The sequence below is a fragment of the Ischnura elegans genome, chromosome 11, assembly GCF_921293095.1.
Source record: "Ischnura elegans chromosome 11, ioIscEleg1.1, whole genome shotgun sequence".
Lineage (NCBI taxonomy): Eukaryota > Metazoa > Arthropoda > Insecta > Odonata > Coenagrionidae > Ischnura > Ischnura elegans.
In genome coordinates, this window is record NC_060256.1 from 40,716,116 (window position 1) to 40,735,885 (window position 19,770).

A 19,770-nucleotide genomic window follows, 5' to 3' on the forward strand; every position below is an offset into this window, starting at 1 on the left:
ACTTTTGTTTAATTTTCACGGCAATCAATCGGCAATTTTACGAAAATCTTTAAATACCCCAAAATTATTAATTCGATATGGTTTCCTATTCTTCTTCGGCTTTTGAGGCTACGAAAATCTTGGATTTCTTCAAAAAAGGTAGGCATATTTTTCCGCAATAAGGTTTGTTTGTGGAAGAACAAATGCAGCATATGTTGCTGTATTTCAAAGTACTTGAATGGAAAAGGTGAATTAAAATCGGGACTGGTTTTTTCATTAAATATTATTTTGGAAAATTATTATTGACCCATATTTTTCTTAATATTTACGTGTATTATGTGTTGACTAATATTTCCAGGCGATTTTATTCCTGATCACCACGTCCAATCGTCGGTTTTCTTCGTGTTTTTGTGTTGTCTCACTCATCTTATTTTCAATCTCAATCTCATTGGAAACATTATTGTTTTCAGCCACGAATTTTTCTTACGATGAGCGTGATATTTTTTCCCGCCCATTCTCGACACCTTCCACAAAACCCTTTGTCATTTCTCGGAGTGTTGTGAAATACTTGTTATTCTCTCTATTTCCTCTCCCAATACGATTCCAAGCTTGCTGAATTCCCTGCTTCCGAACGTTATAAGTGGTGCTTTTATTTATTGGGAAACGGCGTCGTAAAATATCCCACCGCCTTGTGCATCCTTATTTTTAGAGGCTCGATTCCTTTGCTCTACAAATTATTTCCGTCACCCCTTCCCCACACCCTATTCGCCTCCAGTTTTTTTTTGTATGCCCGTGGACTGTCTGCCCACATGGGATCGTCGGAATACCGGCGCCGCCGCCGGCCGTGTCCCATGCGTTGCATTCCGATGTCCGGCCCAGCGTTACCGTCTACGACCATTGTTTTGTTGTGGCGACGACGATTAGACCTGACACTTTGAAGGTGGTTTTGGGCGTCGTCTTTATTCTTTCGGTTGTACCCGCATTCCTTCTTTTCACGTGGTAGAGTTAATTGGTCCACGAGCGTCCTCACGCCCTCAAAATACTCGTCTTCGTAGTTTTCAAAAGAACGCATCATCACTCTCGTACGACCGATATTTTTGGTGACCTATGTACTTCGCCGTGAAAGTGTTAAATCATACATATTTAATTCTCATTTAAAGCTAATGCTATCAAACTGATGTATTCAAAGTGTACTAAGTTGACCCTTGTAAGAATTTTCCCTTTATGAGTAAGCCTTTCCCCCATTGTTTGAAACTTACACTTACACCTCAGGTGATATGGTATAAAAACTACTTCCGACCACTGACCGACTTTGATTCATTTACATGTTTGGGGTGAACTAGACGACATAAGACCAAAAGTCATATAATCGACCCCCTCTAAAATCGTCTTAACCATAGGAAAAATTGTCGAAACACTAAATTTTTTATCTATTACAGTTAGTTCCTTACAATTAGTATCAAAGTTACGAAAAATCGTGCTTTTTCCGTTTGATTATAGTATTGTCGACCATGGTTTCAGCTCGCTTGCAAGTTGGAACCATGGTCGGTTAATCTGTTAAAATAGTCGGTGTTGAAAATTTATTAGTTTTTCTAATTTTAACAAGGATCTTTCGATTTTCTATCAAAATAATCTGCATATACAGACTACCTTGTAAGATGCCTCAATAGGCGTGTGGTGTTAGGTTAGCAGCTGTTGACCTAAACGAGAATATTGCAAAAATTTAGAGTTCGTGTTGAAAAGGAATTGACTGAGAAAGTTAATTATTTAGGTTCTTTATTTTACGGGGAAAATAATTCCTGTCCGTTAGGTGATATACCTCTATTATTTAATCGCTACTCTGGACTTGTAAATCTAGTGCGGGTCTGAGATGTTCCCTATGACACTCTGATCGATATCCCTTTTTTAATTTCTCAAGCAACCTGAACCTAGCACGTAGCCTCCGATTTTCTTGCTGCTCCCCACCTAGTTTGTTTAAAATCTGTGTAATATTCTTTTTTCGCTCGAAAAAAGCTAGTCAAATATGCGTATCTCAACACCCTGTTCCTTCTTTTAAATTTTGTGTAATTCTTCATGAATTATTTTTCCGGCTGGATGGTTTCTTTTCTGTGGATCCCCACTTACGCATTTATTTATGAAATAATAGTGTGTAATACCTCGAGGCAGTGATTCATCAACCGATAGACGCTGCCTTGGGTAGGCCCAGTCGTCTAGTCGTGTAGGTACTTAGGTGGTGGGTCCTCCTGAATATTCAACATAATTTCTCCGTTGTCTTTCTCACGCCAGTGCACTTTCGTGGTCAAACAAGGCTTTTAATGGACTGCCACCGGCACTTAACAGGGGCGCCACTTGCTTTTACCACGTTGGGGTTGACAGGTAAGGCTCGTCAGCGCCCTGGATTCCATCGAAAAAATCCTCTTTCACTCCTACCTTTTCTCTCTGTCCTTATCTGTGAGGTCGTATATCTTATTCCACTTCCTCTCCTGAGTGAATATTACGAGGGATTCATAGGTGTTTCCACTGAGGTGATGTGTGCGTTTTACTTTGCTGCTCTGTGTTAATAGAGCCAAGAAAAATGCTGACCGCGGAGGAAAAACGTGGCCATCTCGCGAGTTGGTTTGTTAAAGTCATTTAGATGCATTTAATGTCCCGAAGACGTCCCCGTATCCAATGGCAAACAGTCTCCTTTGAGTCGCAGATTATTACAGCAGTGCCACACTGGCGAATGTTCGCAAATCAGGGGAACGGTCGCCATTAAGAGGGCAGGGGGCTATGGGATCAATTTTAACGAATGGTGATCGTCTTCATTGAACACTCTTGCGACGAAACTGACCACTTTGCCTTGTAAAAGAATGTTTGTCTCTTAGCGAATTAGTGGGGATATAGGAAACCAGACCCACTTTGAAAGATGGGAAACATTCACATTCATTAAGTAAGTGTCCCTTTTTTCTAAATATTTTTCAACTTATACGTATTCGAAAACGTTTTTTCAATTATCTAAGTTGGCAAAAACATCTGCAGCACATAGCTACGATGATACTAATGGCTTTTATTTATTGATTTGATGGTTTGGCTTGAATTTTAGTGGAATTGAATAATTATTACTATATTATTATTTTTGTTGACCTTAGGGTACAATATTCCAAAGTAGAAAATATGAAGCTGAGTACATTTTTTATCTTAAATGAGAACATTGAAGTAGGAAATGAATAGAAACTGGTTGATGCTTTAACAGCCAGTTTTCCAAGACAATAAATATATGATTGATGCCTGCTTATAGATTTTAAGGTATAATTAAATTGTAAAATTAGTTAAAAATACGCTATTCTGGATCAATTCTTATGAGCAACGCTTTACCTTAATTTCTGCCATTATTCGATAATATTGAAGCAGATGGTGAGCAGTAATTTTTATCTAAAATGAAATCATAGCATCACTGATAACTTCAGGCTTAACTTTGTGAAACTTTTCCATAATGGAAAATAAAAGAATAAACTTTGTTAGGTTCGCTAATGTATTTTAAAAAGCACGACGCGGGTTGGTGCATTTATCACGCTTGCGTTTCCTTTTATTTCAAGTCGAGCGCGACAGTTATGACATCTAACTGTCGGGAAGGAGTGGGGTGAGTTGGGAGTTAAGGTATTCCTTATTCCTTTCTCCATCCCCCTGCGTACCTTAACTCTCAATCACCTTACTCCTTCCCGGCGGTTAAATGTCCATACTGTCGCACCCCACTTAATATTATGGATGTAAAATGAGATGCATGCATGATAGACGCACCTGAAGATGTAACTATGCTACGAAACCCGGGTCATGCGCTTTTAAATGTATTAATGGACCTTTCAAAGTTTATTTTGTTATTTTCTAAAATCATTGCAGTAGAAAGTAGAAAAAAACATGGAAGTGATTGGAAAAACAGCTTATTTTCCTAGCTAATACTTTATTGGTACCAAAACATGTTTTTAAGGTAATGGTAAAATTATTAAGTTGAAAGTACTCAATTCAGACATTTATGTGACTTAACCCCCAGCCCTCGATGCCCTCGTGCCCATAAAAAAGATAAATTACTTAAGACAAGAGAAAATGGGGAATAGGGAAGTGGCTGGAGCACTTGGAACATTGACCCTGACCTCAAAGATTTGCCGCAAAATTCTTTTCCTGTTCACTGTGGGTTCGTAAGCTGTGGGGGCTTCCTAATGTGGCTGTTCCTTCTGCAGTCGGCGTCGGAGACGATCATCAATTCTCCCTCAGTGTTTTTCGTTTTCGGGGAAAAGACGGGTTGGGTCAGGAGGGCAGGCTTCACGATTTGGGTGATGGAAGAGGTCTGCGGTCGCGAGCAGCCCATGTAAGCATTTGTCTCCCATCATTCTTTCCTCTTTTTGTCTTATAGCCTAGTGAAATTGTAGTTTTGTCTGGAATTTCTGATTACTTCCTTTCTACATGTATTTGCTGCGCTGAACCCTAATTTAATTTTTTTAAATTCTTGATATAGCGTCGTAAAAGATAAAAAAGGCGGCAAATTGTTATCTTGTCTCGCCTTAAATCGTAAAGCTATTGATTTTAAGTGACGTCTTAGTTCAGTATTGAAGTACATAAAGTTTCCTGAAAATGTTATTATTTAAGTATTTTCGTCCGTGCGCCAGCGCAATTTGTCATGCAGCGTTTTTAGTAGGTGTCCGTATCACCTCCTTCCATAATGAATGAAACAATCCTGCTATTCTGTTTCTAGTTTATTATTGTTGATTCGTTTGTATATTTCGCGATGAATCTGAAAATAACCTACTTTTTCTTCCGCCCCGGCAGATTTTTCTTTGCAAATTAAAAAATGTCTTTCACAATTATAATACTCAACTCAAGAGTTTTGTTGTTATTATAACGAAATTCTAGTTAAGGCTTTCATACAAAAGCCCCCTTTTTTAGTACATTTTTATAGGGCTATCAGTCCGTTGCATAAGAACGGTGTCCTTAGAATCATCTCCAGATGATTGCGAGTTATTCGCTCGCAAGGAAGGGACGAAGGGAGAGGGGTCTCTTCGGTCCAGACTCTCCTCCAGGTGAAAGCTAGCGTTGTTTGCTACCAGCTGTCCAGGAGACAGCTGCGCAAGATTCTTAGAACTTGTGGAACCGAGCTCGGTAATAGTAAATGGGAAAAGAAAAAGAATGTAATGCTAGTTCTAGAGCGGCCTGCAAAATTGGTTTCCATTCCCGCACGCATTCTCCTGTTTTTTCCCAGGGACCCAGCAGGTGGTAATTTTCTTCTCGCCCAAGCGGAATTCGACAATTTTCACTGTGAGCTCGATTTCGTTGGTCTTCAAAAAGCAGTTGTACTAGCGAAATATAATGCAATTTAAAAAATAATGCTCTTTCTAGGTGACCTACGATTCATCCTCAACTGGATGAGAATAATATATCTTTGCGATGTTTCATCTTTGTTCAGATTTTATAATTTAGTTTTATCTCCTGTAGTCTGTATTACATAGCATGGCTCCTCAAAAGGACGCGCGGTTGTTTTTAGAACATTCTGAAGCGTTATTTATCCAGATATTTTCAATTTTTTTAGAAATTCATCCACAATGGCGGATTAAATTTAGTGTGAAATCGGCAAAATTTATTTGTTTTAATTGCAAATAAGTAATTTATATTTTTGTTGTTATTTCTTGTTGTACTTCATTATTATCCAATGTTTACATCGAATGTAAAATGCTTTCTAAGCTGTTTTTGGATTTAATGCAAATGAAAAATAAAGTTGTGGGGACATTTTTTAGGTGCGGTGTTATTTTTTTCCTTTAAGACTTTTAGAAGTACATCCCCGACACGGGACTTAATTTTTTTACAGTAGGGCAGCGGTTCCCCACCGGTAGTTCGCGTACCCAGTGGGGGTACTCGACGAACCAGTCGGGGGTACGCCGAAAGTAATCGGTAATGGCGGACGCCAGGAAATATGTTGAGTTCTAACAACACGTATCTCTAAAATAGCAACTTTTCAGGAGAACAAAAAAACGATGTTTTCTGTTGTATATAATTTTAATTGAAATTAAAAGCTAAAAATACATATAACTGAAATAGAAGCATATATATACAAACTAACAGTAAGAGTTGTTTTTTTCTTGAATTTGCTTTTGTTTTTAATTGACAGTATTAACTCAGACCGGCCAAATTTTGAGATACGTGTTGTTAGAACTTGGCCATCGATGTATCTCTTAACCAGGAAATATTTTACCATTTTATTTGGGGTATTTCAAACAAAGTTCCTATTTGTACAATTATTTATGACAAATAGTGTCACCTAAATGTAGTGGAATTATGAAATAAAATGTATATGCTATGTAAATGAAATTAAATAAAAATAATCGCGTTACCATTGGGGGTACAATATTAATAATAATACATATAGAGGGGTAAGGGAGGAAAAAAAGGTTGGCAACCGCTGCTGTAGGGCATGCCCTAGATTTCCTGGCTGTCTTAAATCCCTCGCAATGCAGAACGAGCTAACGCCGAAATCGGGCTTAATCGTCTACTCAGCCCCTCCCGTCTCCGCTGGGCTTTTTACCTCGTGGGCCCGGCGTCGCGTGGGCACCGCCAAACTTGGTCGCAAATCTAGTCTCTCTTTCTCTCCAATCCGCCTCTGCAGGGCGTCTTGCGTCGGCGGGGTTGTTGTAGCGGCCGTCACCCTTCCCTCGAATGTGGGCTGCGGTAATCTCTTTTTCTCGCCAGATCCAAAGGGAAGGGAATTTAAGAAGAAAAAAATGAAAGAGGTTGAGCGAGTTCAAGCGGTCGCGCGTTGATGCGCGTGGGATTGCAGTTTTATTTATTTTCTTTGGGTGCGGACGGAGTGGCATCGGGAAGGGATTTAAATTCGGGGTGTTTCGGCGTGGTGATTTTTAAACCCGCCAAGAATTGAATTTTTAACGGAACGTTTGTTGTTGAAAAATCACCGTATGTTATAGATGTGAAGATGCTTTGGAAAAGAGAATAACATGTCAGAGAACGGAAACTTTTTTGCAGCATTATTTTTTGCGGAAAATTATATGCGATTTACGATCTATAATGGTGATGTCATCGTTCCTTTGAAGAAAATAGGTTACCCGATTGAGTCCTGCAACTTTCCCTTAATTACTTAAAAATATACATTACGAAAAAACGTGCCCAAGTTACGAAAGGGTGAATAAGGTTATGTGGAGGCTTTGTATGCTGTTTTGGATCGTGTAATTTATTACCATATTTAGTATTGGAAAAAAGCAGTTGTTGACGGCTATGCATGACAATCTTACAAATGGATTATTAAATTGATTCTGACGTTAAAACTTTGGCATTGTTTGCTTAGGAAAATGTTTGTGTTGCCTTATTTTTTTCGATTTTCTTATTGTTACCTCATTTTTGATATCTAAAAAATGTGTGCAATGTTTTATCCTCTACGATTTACATATTTTTTCAGCCTAATATTACAAAATATTAATAAGTGGAGTTCATTCACCTCAAAAATTCTTGAAATTGAACTTGATGCATGGCTAATTTGTGTCAATTATTTATTACTCCACTACAGCATAAAAGCATATTTCCTGCTTTAGCGTTAGCTCAGCCATGTATCATAAGTTTAACCATTGGAATTGCAATCTTTTTTACGCTCAGTTTACATTTATGCCTGTCTTTCCAAATAATGTCATTATCTTTTCCTTTACTTGCAGACATTGCTATCGATTGGTCAGACCACGCACTATGGTGGCCAGCACGGAATATGTGGCTTGGACGCACTCGTTCAACATTGGATCAGTATGGTGTTCAAGCAGATGCCCTCCTCCAGTTCACCCCAATGCACAAGACCCTCCGCGTTCAACTCCCCGATCTACGCTACCTCGACTGCCGCGTTAACTTTTCCGTCGACACAATAAGTTCCGTTATCAACATATGCAAAGATCTTGGTAAGGATACTTTCCACATTCTACACGTCTTATAAGCAGAGACTAATGTTATGTTTCTGATGTTAAAAGTTATCTATATATATAATCATTCATAGTTATAAGTAATGTCATTATCAAATTAGAGGCATTGTAGTGGCTATTTTAGGTTCAACACAAATTAATGGCTCTTCCACACATATGTTTGAAAGAGCCAGGAAGTTAAATGACATTGAAAATCCTTCATTTTTAAATATTCTTATTTTAATAAAAACTTCCACACCACTGGGTTGTTAGAATGTAGAAATCCATTCTGAACTCTGGTAGTGTGTATCATGAATACTAGCCACCACCAGGATAGTTTTTCATTTAGTTGACCACATAATTTCTCATCTATTTTCTATAATCAGTGTTTTTAGTTTATCTTATTTTCACATTAATGTTAAGAAAAATCTGACTCCTAATCAAAATATTCAATTCATTGTTGAAACCATACCTATATTTTAATAAATTGATTTCATTGATGTTTTGACTCATATAATTAATGTCTCCTTATGCTGATTGCTTCACTTGCATCCCTAGCCATGATTTATTTTTGTAAGTGTCATGTGTTCTCATTTTCTGTTTTGTATAGGTTAATTTTAATTGTGTTCTTTAATGATTGGTTTACTTATGCTTCCACTTGCAGGTATCAGACATCCAGAGGAATTATCGCTTTGCAAACCCTTGGAGCCAAACCACCTCAAATACAATTATAAGGACATGCCCAAGAAAAGAAGTATGGAGAATGGAACCCCTGGAAGGGGTCCTGCACCCCTGTCACCCGACACAAACACATTCATCCCAGCGACAAGCAACAATGGGCATAAACACGATGGAGATGACATGGGTGGCTCAAACAACAGCTTGGACCGGAGTCCTGCGTCTCCATTCCTGTGTGCTCCTGTGTCCGGATCACATCCTCGAACACCATCAGAAAATGCACACACACCTTCTCCAAATCACACAAACCATGGAGGGCAAGGAAACACAACACCGGTGAGTGATTTGTTTGTAGATTTTTTTTTCATATAGGTTGCCTTTATTAGCATATACAAACTTGGTCCTTCTAAGCCACATGGCGTGTCAGAAGGTTCCATTTATCCTACATAGTGGCAACATTGAAAGCATAGCATTTATATTACATTACAAGTAGCAACTTCGTAAACAAAAAAACAATAACATGGCACAAAAAGTTGTAGTAGCTTTGAAACAAAAGTATGAGAATTTAATATAATTTGTAAATTTCAGATTCATTAAGGAAAGTACAAGTTTACAGTTTGACTTAATAACCATTCTTTCACTTTTCTTTTAATATCTGCCAAAGATTTTAGAATACATAGAGGCTTTAGCATGCAATTGAAGGTATGAGGTACAACATACTTTGGCAATCTTTTACCATTCATGTTATTGTAAAGATTCATTTTCAACAAAGGACTGTTACGTTTATCCATAGAATGTGTATCATTACATTTAATTATGTGCTCTTTTTTTTAAATAGTTCTCTATAATAATGAATTCAGCATTATTTTCAAAGTTAATATATTATATTTAGTATAGTGTGATTAAAGGTCAGAATTACAACAATAGTTGAAACCATCTGTATCAATTAACTTCAATATTCTCTTTTGGTTCTTTGCAATTGTGTTTAACAGAGTATTTGACGCCAGTCCCCAAACAGTGATTCCATATCATGTGCTCTCCACCATTGCAAAATAAATCATTAATTTCATGATAATAGGTGCTACGTCTTTTAACTTAAATATTTGATTAGCTACAATTTGTATTTTTTTATTAATTTTTTCAAACTGTTGGCCTTCAATATCCTAGAATCATCATTAGTCATCAATCCTGAAGGCTGCTGTACACAGTGAATGATCATGCGAATGAAATCATTTGTCGTATGTAGGGGAAAAATTCCCGAATGAACCGTCATGCACATGATCATTTAATGAAAATTAGAACATGTTCTATTTTTGCCATGATAAGTTTTGTTAAATTACGTTACATGATCTATGGCTTTGGAAATGCTTTAAGTTAATTAATCAACCATACAGTTTTTTAGTCTTTCTCATGACTCTTCTAATGATTGACCTACACCTTCACCCATATACCTCTCCAAATATTACAATATTCATTATTGTTATTAGTGTAAAATCAAAGGCAAAATGCCATGAGGGTGTTTCATTTGTAATCGTTCTTATCTTAACCATAGTTCTCAAAATATTTTTTTTCATTTTCAAGGAAAAATTTTTGCTGGAAAAGATTTTTCTGTCATGTTTTCCAATTGTGATTATGAGTCCTCATTTAATTCCCTTGTGACTATAATTGCAACTTTAGAAATACATATTAGTTGGATATAGTGTGCTGACATTAACTAGTCATTTAAGATGATTTAATATATTTTCCTACATATTTATGACTACATATTCAGAACAAATTAGTTCTATTGTCATCTTTCATCAGTTGTCTGCCTCCTGGGATTAATTCTATTATATACAGAACTGGAAGAACGCTTGGCACAAACTAATATTTTATATCAATCAATCTATAAACCTTCTCTCTTAGCAATTGTTGATGATTCATTTCTTAAGCCCTGAAGTAGACTAAACTGACCTCGTTTGGCTAACTCATATGTTCACTATCTCAAATATCTTTATCCTCTTTCATCATATTTTAGGATTTCATATGCCTTTTTACCCCATGCCTCTCAGCTTAATCTTTAGCCACCATATGAAAATCCCTATTGTCATACTTCACTGCAGGATTTCATTCCGGCCCCATGGTATTTGTGTGCCCATTCCGGCACTCCATGCACTGAGTGGAGTTTTTTTTCCTGTGTCGATATGGGCATGCTAGGTACTTAAAGATTAATAACATTGGGCGTATTCTAAAAATGCAGGCTATGCTAATGAGTGATGTTCTGACCTTATCTTTGTAGGGTGACACATGGAGAAGAAATGGAGGCAATGCCAATGGATCAGTAGGCTCACCCCTTTATGGCAGTGCGATCTCTCCACCCAGTTTGGTTCTCGATGGAACCCCAAATGGAGGAGGCAGTTTCTTTGAATCCTCTGCCTCCTCGCTTGCGTACAGTCCCGCAACACCCAGCCCTGAGGCAAAGGCTCGTCTGCTCAGGCCAAAGACGCTGGTTGAGAGAGCACGGCTGAATGTGGCGTGAGTTTTAATATCTCTCTCTCTCTCTCTCTGATGATAAGAAGAACATCTAAAGTCAACAGTTTAATTTATGCGAAAGTGCTTCTTTTCTTTTTTTCTTTTTATTTCAATGTAGCTAATCTCTTTTAGGAAGATTTTTTTGAGCACTTCAAATATCCATTTTTTGTGCATTCCTAGTCATGGAAATTATAGCTTCTGAATCCATAGTTGCCCATAATATTTTATTTACAAGCCTGGGATTTTTAAATTATAAGCTGTGATAGCTGGTACAGTTAAAATGTGGTTAGCTGGAAGACTTTATTACAGAAGTTATTTCTGAGTACTTCTGGAGGTACAATTAGTAGTGATTGATAAATATTATATAGGAATTATGTTAATGGGTATGGGAGAATGCTTCAGAATTTTTAGTGTTAATTCATTATAAAATAATTACATTTAAATGACTCACTGTGTATTATCTGGTTGATTACATGGCTAATTTTGATCCTGTACATGATATTTATTTGATAGTGTTGAATACATATTACTTAAAATACTAATGTGTATAAACCTCCCTCAATTCACTTTGACAGTAGTAGGATAATATATATTATACTAGGGATTGAATGAAATATTCAGTATCAGTGTTTAAGGTTGGAAATAATTTTATCTTTTTTTCTAATTTAAAATGTTTAATCTTGTACTAATTTTATGATTATTTTTATCATTGATCGTTTTATCGTTGAATCGTTTATTATTTTATTTATTTATCTCCACAGTTGGTTGGATTCATCCCTGTCAATTATGGAGCAAGGTGTCAGGGAATTTGATACTTTGTGCCTTCGCTTCAAGTTCTTCTGCTTCTATGACCTAAACCCCAAGTATGATGCTGTAAGGATCAACCAGATATACGAGCAGGCAAAATGGCAGCTCCTGAATGAAGAAATCGATTGCACTGAAGAGGAGATGCTTATGTTTGCTGCATTGCAGGTTTGTTACCTATCAGTCATTCATGATGCGTATTCTTTCTCATATTCCCAATTTTTTTGTTGAAATGCTGACTCAGATTTTATGTGGTGGAAATTTGATTCCCTTTTTTGTTTTTTTTTTCATCCAAAAAAATTTCATTTACCTAATCTGAAAGTTAACTATCCTGTGTCATTTAAGGTCTTAAAATTTAAGCCAAATCTGCTCTGAGAAAAGTATTGAATGAATAGTCAAATTTTAAGTAATTTTGTGGTTTTTATTGATTTTGGGTGGTAATTGTGTTTTTTAAATCACCTGATTCTTTAATGAATTGCCTTAATTTTTAATCATTTTTTACTACTAGCCATTTTTTTTTTAAGTTTTGTGATTACTTGAAGATGATATAAAGAATATCAATTTATATTAAAATTAAAATTCAATTTTGTATAATTGTTTATTGATTTTTAAATTTTCATACCCTGATGTTTACTTCACAGGAATGTCTATTTTTTGCAATTATTCTTTAAATGTCTGAATATGGTTTATAGATGTTTTAAATCCTTTAGCATGTGTAATTTGAATCATAGTACTGCATACTTGTTGTCTTCTAGCGTGCTCACTTAAGAAAAAAGGAATAATTCCTCTTTTTTATGAATAATCTTACTGATACTCTTTTTCAGTTGATTTTTATTATAAGAAAGTTTCATATATATAATTGTCTACCTGCATGTCTAGCACCCTTCTGGACATTATGTCAAATACATCCCTCTTCTTTCTTGAAAATACTTTTAGGTTCAAGTGACTCTGCAAGCTGGAGTCCCCCAGCCATTACCCTTGGATGAATCGGGTTCCTCAGGAATTGGTGTCGATGATGACGATGAAATTGATGCTGCCCTCTCAGATTTACAAGTTACGCTTGAAGGTTCTCACATAACAACGTCTTTAGGAGAGCCTGGGGATATTATGCAGGTTCCAGAACTTTCTGACTACCTGCGCTTTTTGAAGTAAGTTTGTGACTATGCCTATTTTTACTTGTCATGCAAGCACACCTATCATTGTTTATCATATCATATCTTTCATTTTCATTTTTTGTACCTTTCTGGACTTCCAAGGGAAAGGAGGTTAAACTGACAATCAAAAGAAATATTTTGATCCTTGAACAATCTAAATATGTATGTGCGCGAAGCAAGGGTGGCCCATTATCAAGTGAAAGAAATCAAATTTCTGTAACTGTTTGTTTGTGGGTAATTTTAACTTGTAACACTTAATGATCTAAAACAGGTTTTTAACTTGTAATCCATCCCTCAGTCAATTCAAATAAGCTTTTTTCTTAACATGTTCAGCGGCGCTTCGGTCATATATTTACCTAAACATGAACTTCGGTCGTTATGACTGAAGAATGAGCCTTTCTTTTGGCCTCTCATAGCATGCCAGCTTTGGCCAATCACAGCTACTCCGGTGCCGCTTATATGATGTGACCGATGCGGCGTGCGTAGCCGAATGCACACAAAAACTCAAATGGATAGGATCTAAGTATTAAAGCAAAAAACACACATCAGCACAAGGGTGAATTTGTCCAAAAGTCTGTCGTGGGGAACGTGTTAACCAGTCAATCGTCCTAATATGTATTGGTTTCATGCAGAAGACCTCTCATGTCCTCTATCAGATAATGTCTTTTACATTTTTTATCCTCTGTTCACTATATTTCTTCTGAGGCCTTCTTTTTCCTTTCTCAGCATTTCCTTGTCTACATATGTCATTATTACTTACCCCAAAATATTTTAAATGCGAGCATTTTTTTTACTGTGATGGCTAAAGGACAATTCCACGCGTCACGGACTGACCGTCACAATGAGTTTTAGAACTTTCAAGAACGCACGTAACGCGAACGGACTGACGTACAAAACTTTTTCAACTTCCAAATTGCTGCACAATAGTGTGAAGTTTAACTTTGGTTGATACCCCACTTTGTCTTGAAAAATACAGGACTTACGTGACTTAAAATTCACTGTCACGGACTGACAAAAATGAAACGAACTTTCAGCTCAGAGTAAAACCTCTAAGGTTTGCTCTGAAACAAAGAGTGATCTGAGTTTCAGTAAAATACATCTCAGAACACCAAATGCAAATTTCATAATGCTGCGAAGCCCATTACAATAACTGATTTTACAGAGGAGTAATTCCTCTTGAAAAGCATCGTCACGGACTGACCAAAAATGTCACGGACTGACTTTTGTGATTCCCTTCTGGTATAAATTTATTCACTGCCAAAAAAATTTACAAAATAACTTCTTCAATTCAAAATAAACAAAACAAATTTGTGCAAAAACCCTTAAAATCATTCAAAATTATGAACGAACCTCAAAATAGAAAAAATTTATTGATACAGTGGCCATAAAAATCAATTAGCGAAACAGATGTTTTTTGCGCGCAGATGACTCATTAAATTTAGTATGTGGCTAAAAACTGTAGTGAGCACTTAAAAAATTTCTCTTATCAGAGACACACGCGACTCATGCTAGTGTCATCACTTAATAACCAAAGTCTAGACTTAATAGCACAAATTTTGATCCATATCAGAGCCTCCAACCACTTTTTTCATTTAACCAGTCAGTATGACATTTACGTGGAATTGCTCTAAAGGATTCATTCAAAATCCAACCAACTCTTATTCTTGAATAAAACTGATCTTTTGTGATAAGAAATTTTGTATTATTTTAATGTGGAAATGAAAATGTAAATGAAATTTATATATGTATTAGAGTATATAAATTGGAAGAAAACCATTAGCTTTAGTGATGTATGAACATTTCATTCTAATATATCATGGTGAACTTCTGAATTAATTTTCTTGAGAAAAATCATATATCTGGGAATTTTATGATTCTTGCAATCAATTATTTTTTTTATTTATAGTAATAGTACTTGACCTCAAATATCTTTTTTTACTGTAACCTGGGTATGTTTTTAATAGGAAATACTGAATATGTACTGATAACATGTTTGCATTCACTGTTGTTCCGTCAAAATAAATTTTATGTGCAGAATTCCTTGGAATTTATTCAATTTATTATTAAAAATTTTTCCATTGATTGGCTTCTAGTGGAGAATAATTTACATTCAAATCTGTCGCATTCATGCAATTTTGAAACTTACATTTCCATTTAAAATGAATTGATATTAACTTCAATGTAGAATTGGAGCTTTGGAACGCATGCGTTGTTGGTGTGCTCTTAACATTCCAGCTACAGTCAGCCTTTGAGTGGGAAACTCATTGTAGGGATTAATTGGCATTATTTTTCATTTCAGGCCAAAAAGATTTACACTCAAGGCCTTCAAGAGGTTCTGGTTTTCGTGTCGTGACCTTCACCTAAGCCTCTATAAAACGAAAGAGGATGCGATGAAGGGTGCTGCACCTGCACATGCCATTAATCTCAGGGGTTGTGAAGTCACGCCAGAAGTAAACTTGGCCAGCCGGAAGTTTGGAATCAAGTTGGAAGTCCCAAGTTCAGAGGGAATGTCGGAAATGTGGATCAGATGTGATTCTGTGAGTGGTTTTATCTTGTACTTACTTACCGTGTCTTTTATTATCATGTACTAAAATAAGTTCTGTGAAATTTGAGATTCAATAGATTATCTGTCCTGGTCAAGTTCTCTGATAATGTGAGTTAATAATTTTTGAGAATCCTGTAATTTGCATTTCTTCATCGATCAAAAGTTTTCCTTTGTAAAGTAGTCATAAGGTCAGCCCGGTTGAGGAATTTGCAACAAGCGCTATAGAATCATGCAATAACCCCTCTCCAAAAATAAAATCACAAATATTTTCCTTCATAAAAGAAAACGACATATTCAAAAATTATGAATGTATAATATATCATGAATTTACAAAAGATTTCTTTGACAAATGAAGTTTTTTAGATTATGACAAGTGTCAAAATTAGTTTAAAACCCTCTACTTAGTACCCTTATTTTTTCAAAAATTTTCCTCCCTGGTTTTAGACACCCCCCTCCCCTGCAAACGAAATTCCTTGCTATGCCACTGTATCCATCTATACTTTCATCCTCTGGTTTTTATTTTTTATCTTCGATTCTATATAAATAATATATTTTGTGGATGCTGTTATCCTTCTGTGCATATATTGTAGGATTGCATCATTTAGGTGTGTACATAATTGATTTTTACCGGAGAATCATATTGCATGAAGTCTGCCATGGCTAGCTGAGCTGCAAAAAGGTGCTTTGAATAATAAGTGATATACAGTCAAACCTTAAAAGATCCCTGGCCCCTGGTTGAGCCTGTTAAAAATATATTCTTCATAGCTTCCATTCAGTGATTAGCAGAAACATTTTTGCAAAAAAGGAAAGTTTCTCTTTCCCTTCTTGTTACATAGTTATAAGTACCTCTATATTAATTGAGAATTAAAGTCTTACATAATGAATAAAATATGAAGCTTAGGTTTGTTTTCAGCTCTCCACTCAATTCTCCTATCAGCAATTCTCCTAGGTATTTTTTCTCTTTCACATTCTTCTTCAACTGTTCCATATATTTTGTTTGAGGTCTTCCTTCACCGATCTTATCATCCACTTGCCTGTTGATGATTGTCATCATCAGGCCATCATCACCGAACCCAAGTGGATGCACTAAGTGGTTTTAAGCTCAGCAGCAAGAATTTTTCTGCTAGATTTAAATTAAAGGCTCAATTCAATTCACCTCATCTACAGGAGGAGCAGTATGCAAAGTGGATGGCTGCCTGTCGGCTAGGGGCCAAAGGACGTTCCCTTGCTGACAGCTCTTACGATGCAGAAGTGAAATCGATCATGGCATTCTTACAAATGCAGCGTCCTGCACCTACTCCTGCCATTAGTGCAAGCTCATTGGATATTAATCCAGAGGATTACATAGCTCCAAGGTTCCTCAGGAAGCTTAAAGGAAAGGTAAGGTCAAATCAATTTAAGTAATGGGCTCTACCATTTTGCTATTTTAATATTAACTGTTGAACTGTAGGCTTTGTTCTGAGTGAGCTATTAATGATTGAGAAAGTAGGCTAAATGAGGATTGTTTGTGAGATTTTGCCTTATCAGCTTTAATATTTCATGGATGTTGCATAATGGTTTGAACATGCTTGTTGTTAATTTAATCCTTATGACTTAACCATCATAAGGATTGACATTTTATTTAGCTCTTTTTAACACATTCAGCACGGAGCACGTCAATCGACGTGCTCTGCTGGTCGGGCCAGGAGCCCTTTCTCTGTCTCCGTTCATGGCTAATATCCATTTTTGAGTCTTCAGATTGTATTCATGGCCTTCAGCAAGCTTCCCTCTTTCAACCCGTGTGCACTGTTTGTAAATAGCAGTATTTGAACGGAAGTTATGGCACGAAAACTTCTCTCTATTTTTCTGTCTTATTTTATCGGCCGATTCTAATGACTTACATGAAAATCGGGCCCGCATTGAATGTGTTAATTGGAAAATAACCTCAAATAACCAGCAATACCTATTATTATAATATTTATAATGATTATGTATTGTTATTGGTAACAAGAAACATATTTATCATCACTTATTGGGAAAGTATGTGTTAGCATTCATATAATTTTCCAGTTTCCCATGTAATTTACAGCTGAGCTCACTCCTCTTCGTAAAAATTTGATTTAATGTATGTATACTGTTATACTAAAGTGTTAAAATACTTGGGTCTGAGATAAGTTAAAGTTGAATTTCTTGGTAATCCACAAGCTGATTCAGACTTGTGGTGTTCTGTTGTGTTGGCATTGCATTTTCCTTTGTGATATTCGTCCACGTCAGAATTAAGTGCCTGTGTGCATTTGTAATACACGAAGACTTTATGTTTTTGAAGAGTCTGAATGAATACCTATTTTGGTCTGGTCATAAACAATATATTCTGGTTAATAATTGTCATTGATTGAACATGCCTTTTTTTGGTAACTTACAATTAAACTTCACTCTGTTGAAAGTGTTCTCTGTTTTGTAATATTACAGCAGCTCAAATCACATATATGTGCATTTGCTTATATTGTACTCATCAAGGCATATTTTAAAAAAATTTAGTTCTAGATGGCAATTCTGAAACATTACGCATTTGATACCATATCGTCACCCTCATGGTTTTGCTGTAACCGTGATTTTTCCTTGCAGAATTGTAGAGGCTGCTGTCCAGCCGACAAAGAATTGGTAACTTTTTTCTCTAAAAAAATGTTTCCCTTAGAGAACAGCACTAGATCTCAGCGATGTGTGCACCATCTTTTCCCGCTTGATGAACCCTTGAGTTTAATGTGTTGCATGGTGGAATCTATGAATCTACTATATTTTCTATTGAACAATTTTATGTCTATGTAATATGGTGTGATACCTCTTCGGTTATAGGAGCATGAATGAATGTTTTTGCCATCCTATTAGACAGTTACTGTAAAAATTATTGTGCCCGGATAAAAATTTATCCTTTTTTTCCTAGCCATCAGGGAATATATCTGAAAATTGCCGTTTGCCACAAAAATACCCTTGTGATAGTACTTCGAAAAATTTCTATTGATGGTGATATGAATTTTGAAATGAATATTGCAACTTTCTATTAAAAATATACTTAATTGTCTCTTTACCTTCACCTAAACTGAAATTGTATCTTATCCGCTGAAATTGTTTCATGTGTCATCAGCATGTCTTTTTAAATTTAGTTTTTGCATGGTGTAGTACTATAAATGAATACCGTATATGTCTGAATATAGTCCCCCTTTTTTAAAAAGAAAAATGCCCATGGTAAAAGTAAAGGGGGGGACTATTCAAACGCATTTTTTTAACTTTTCCCGATACTAAAGCCTCAAAATTAATGGGGGGGACTATATTCGGAGAAATACGGTAATTAATTTCGGGAATTAGTTTTTAGATGCAGCTATTAAAGCATTAGTTTTTTCTTCGTTCTTTTACTCAAAGTCAGTGCTAATGCTGTGTATCTAAAATATTTTTCTTAGTAAAAACTGAATTTGCCCTACATTTCAGGTACATACGTACTTAAATTCATTTTGTCATTTAATGTTTACAGAATTGTAATTTGATGTTTTGAGCTTTTACTGGTGTTTTTAATGAAATTGGTCTTATAAAAGTTATTTACTCATCATTTTGTTGTTGACTTGGTGGACCAGTGAATTGCTAATTTGAGTAACTGGTCTCCTTACTTTAGTTTTGATGCTAAAACCTATTTTGAAAATATGTACACTTTTTTAATATTTGTTTTACTTTTCTCTAAATGATGCATTGAAGCATTGTTGAGCTCTTGTATATGTGTATCAATCTGACTGCAAGCCCTCAATATTTTTTCTAATTCTTATTTTCAGTTGATTCAGAGGATCCTTGAAGCACATGGAAATGTGAAGTCACTGTCTCTAACCGAAGCAAAGATGAATTTTATTCGGGCATGGCAGTCTCTACCTGACTATGGTGTCTCCCTCTTTGTCGTGAAGTTCATGGGCCATCGGAAAGAGGAACTTTTGGGAGTTGCCTTCAATAGGCTCATGCGTATGGATATTGCCACTGGTGATCATTTGAAAACGTGGAGGTTCAACACAATGAAGGTGAGTGGCCTCTGTGGATATGTATAGGCTTACAATGTGTTTATCATAGAATTGATCTTTGTTGGTGAAAAAATTCATTTTATGAACGATATTTTCATGAGCGTCGCCAAAACATTTTTGCGTAATATTTTTTTCTAATTTGTACT

The 19,770-nt window shown here is 36.0% G+C and overlaps 1 protein-coding gene across 2 annotated transcripts in view; it reads left to right on the plus strand.

Annotated features, from left to right (window-relative positions):
* Positions 1-19,770, plus strand: part of LOC124168499 (unc-112-related protein-like) — a 148,286-nt gene that overhangs the window by 126,238 nt on the left and 2,278 nt on the right. The window contains exons 3-11 of one of the 2 annotated variants that reach the window (XM_046546818.1): positions 7,665-7,898; positions 8,563-8,912; positions 10,855-11,090; positions 11,849-12,059; positions 12,828-13,039; positions 15,345-15,582; positions 16,758-16,970; positions 18,195-18,230; positions 19,388-19,624. In XM_046546818.1, coding sequence (XP_046402774.1) covers positions 7,665-7,898; positions 8,563-8,912; positions 10,855-11,090; positions 11,849-12,059; positions 12,828-13,039; positions 15,345-15,582; positions 16,758-16,970; positions 18,195-18,230; positions 19,388-19,624 — 1,967 coding nt within the window. The remainder of the gene's footprint in view (positions 1-7,664; positions 7,899-8,562; positions 8,913-10,854; positions 11,091-11,848; positions 12,060-12,827; positions 13,040-15,344; positions 15,583-16,757; positions 16,971-18,194; positions 18,231-19,387; positions 19,625-19,770) is intronic. The other variant, XM_046546819.1, reaches the window with a different exon arrangement.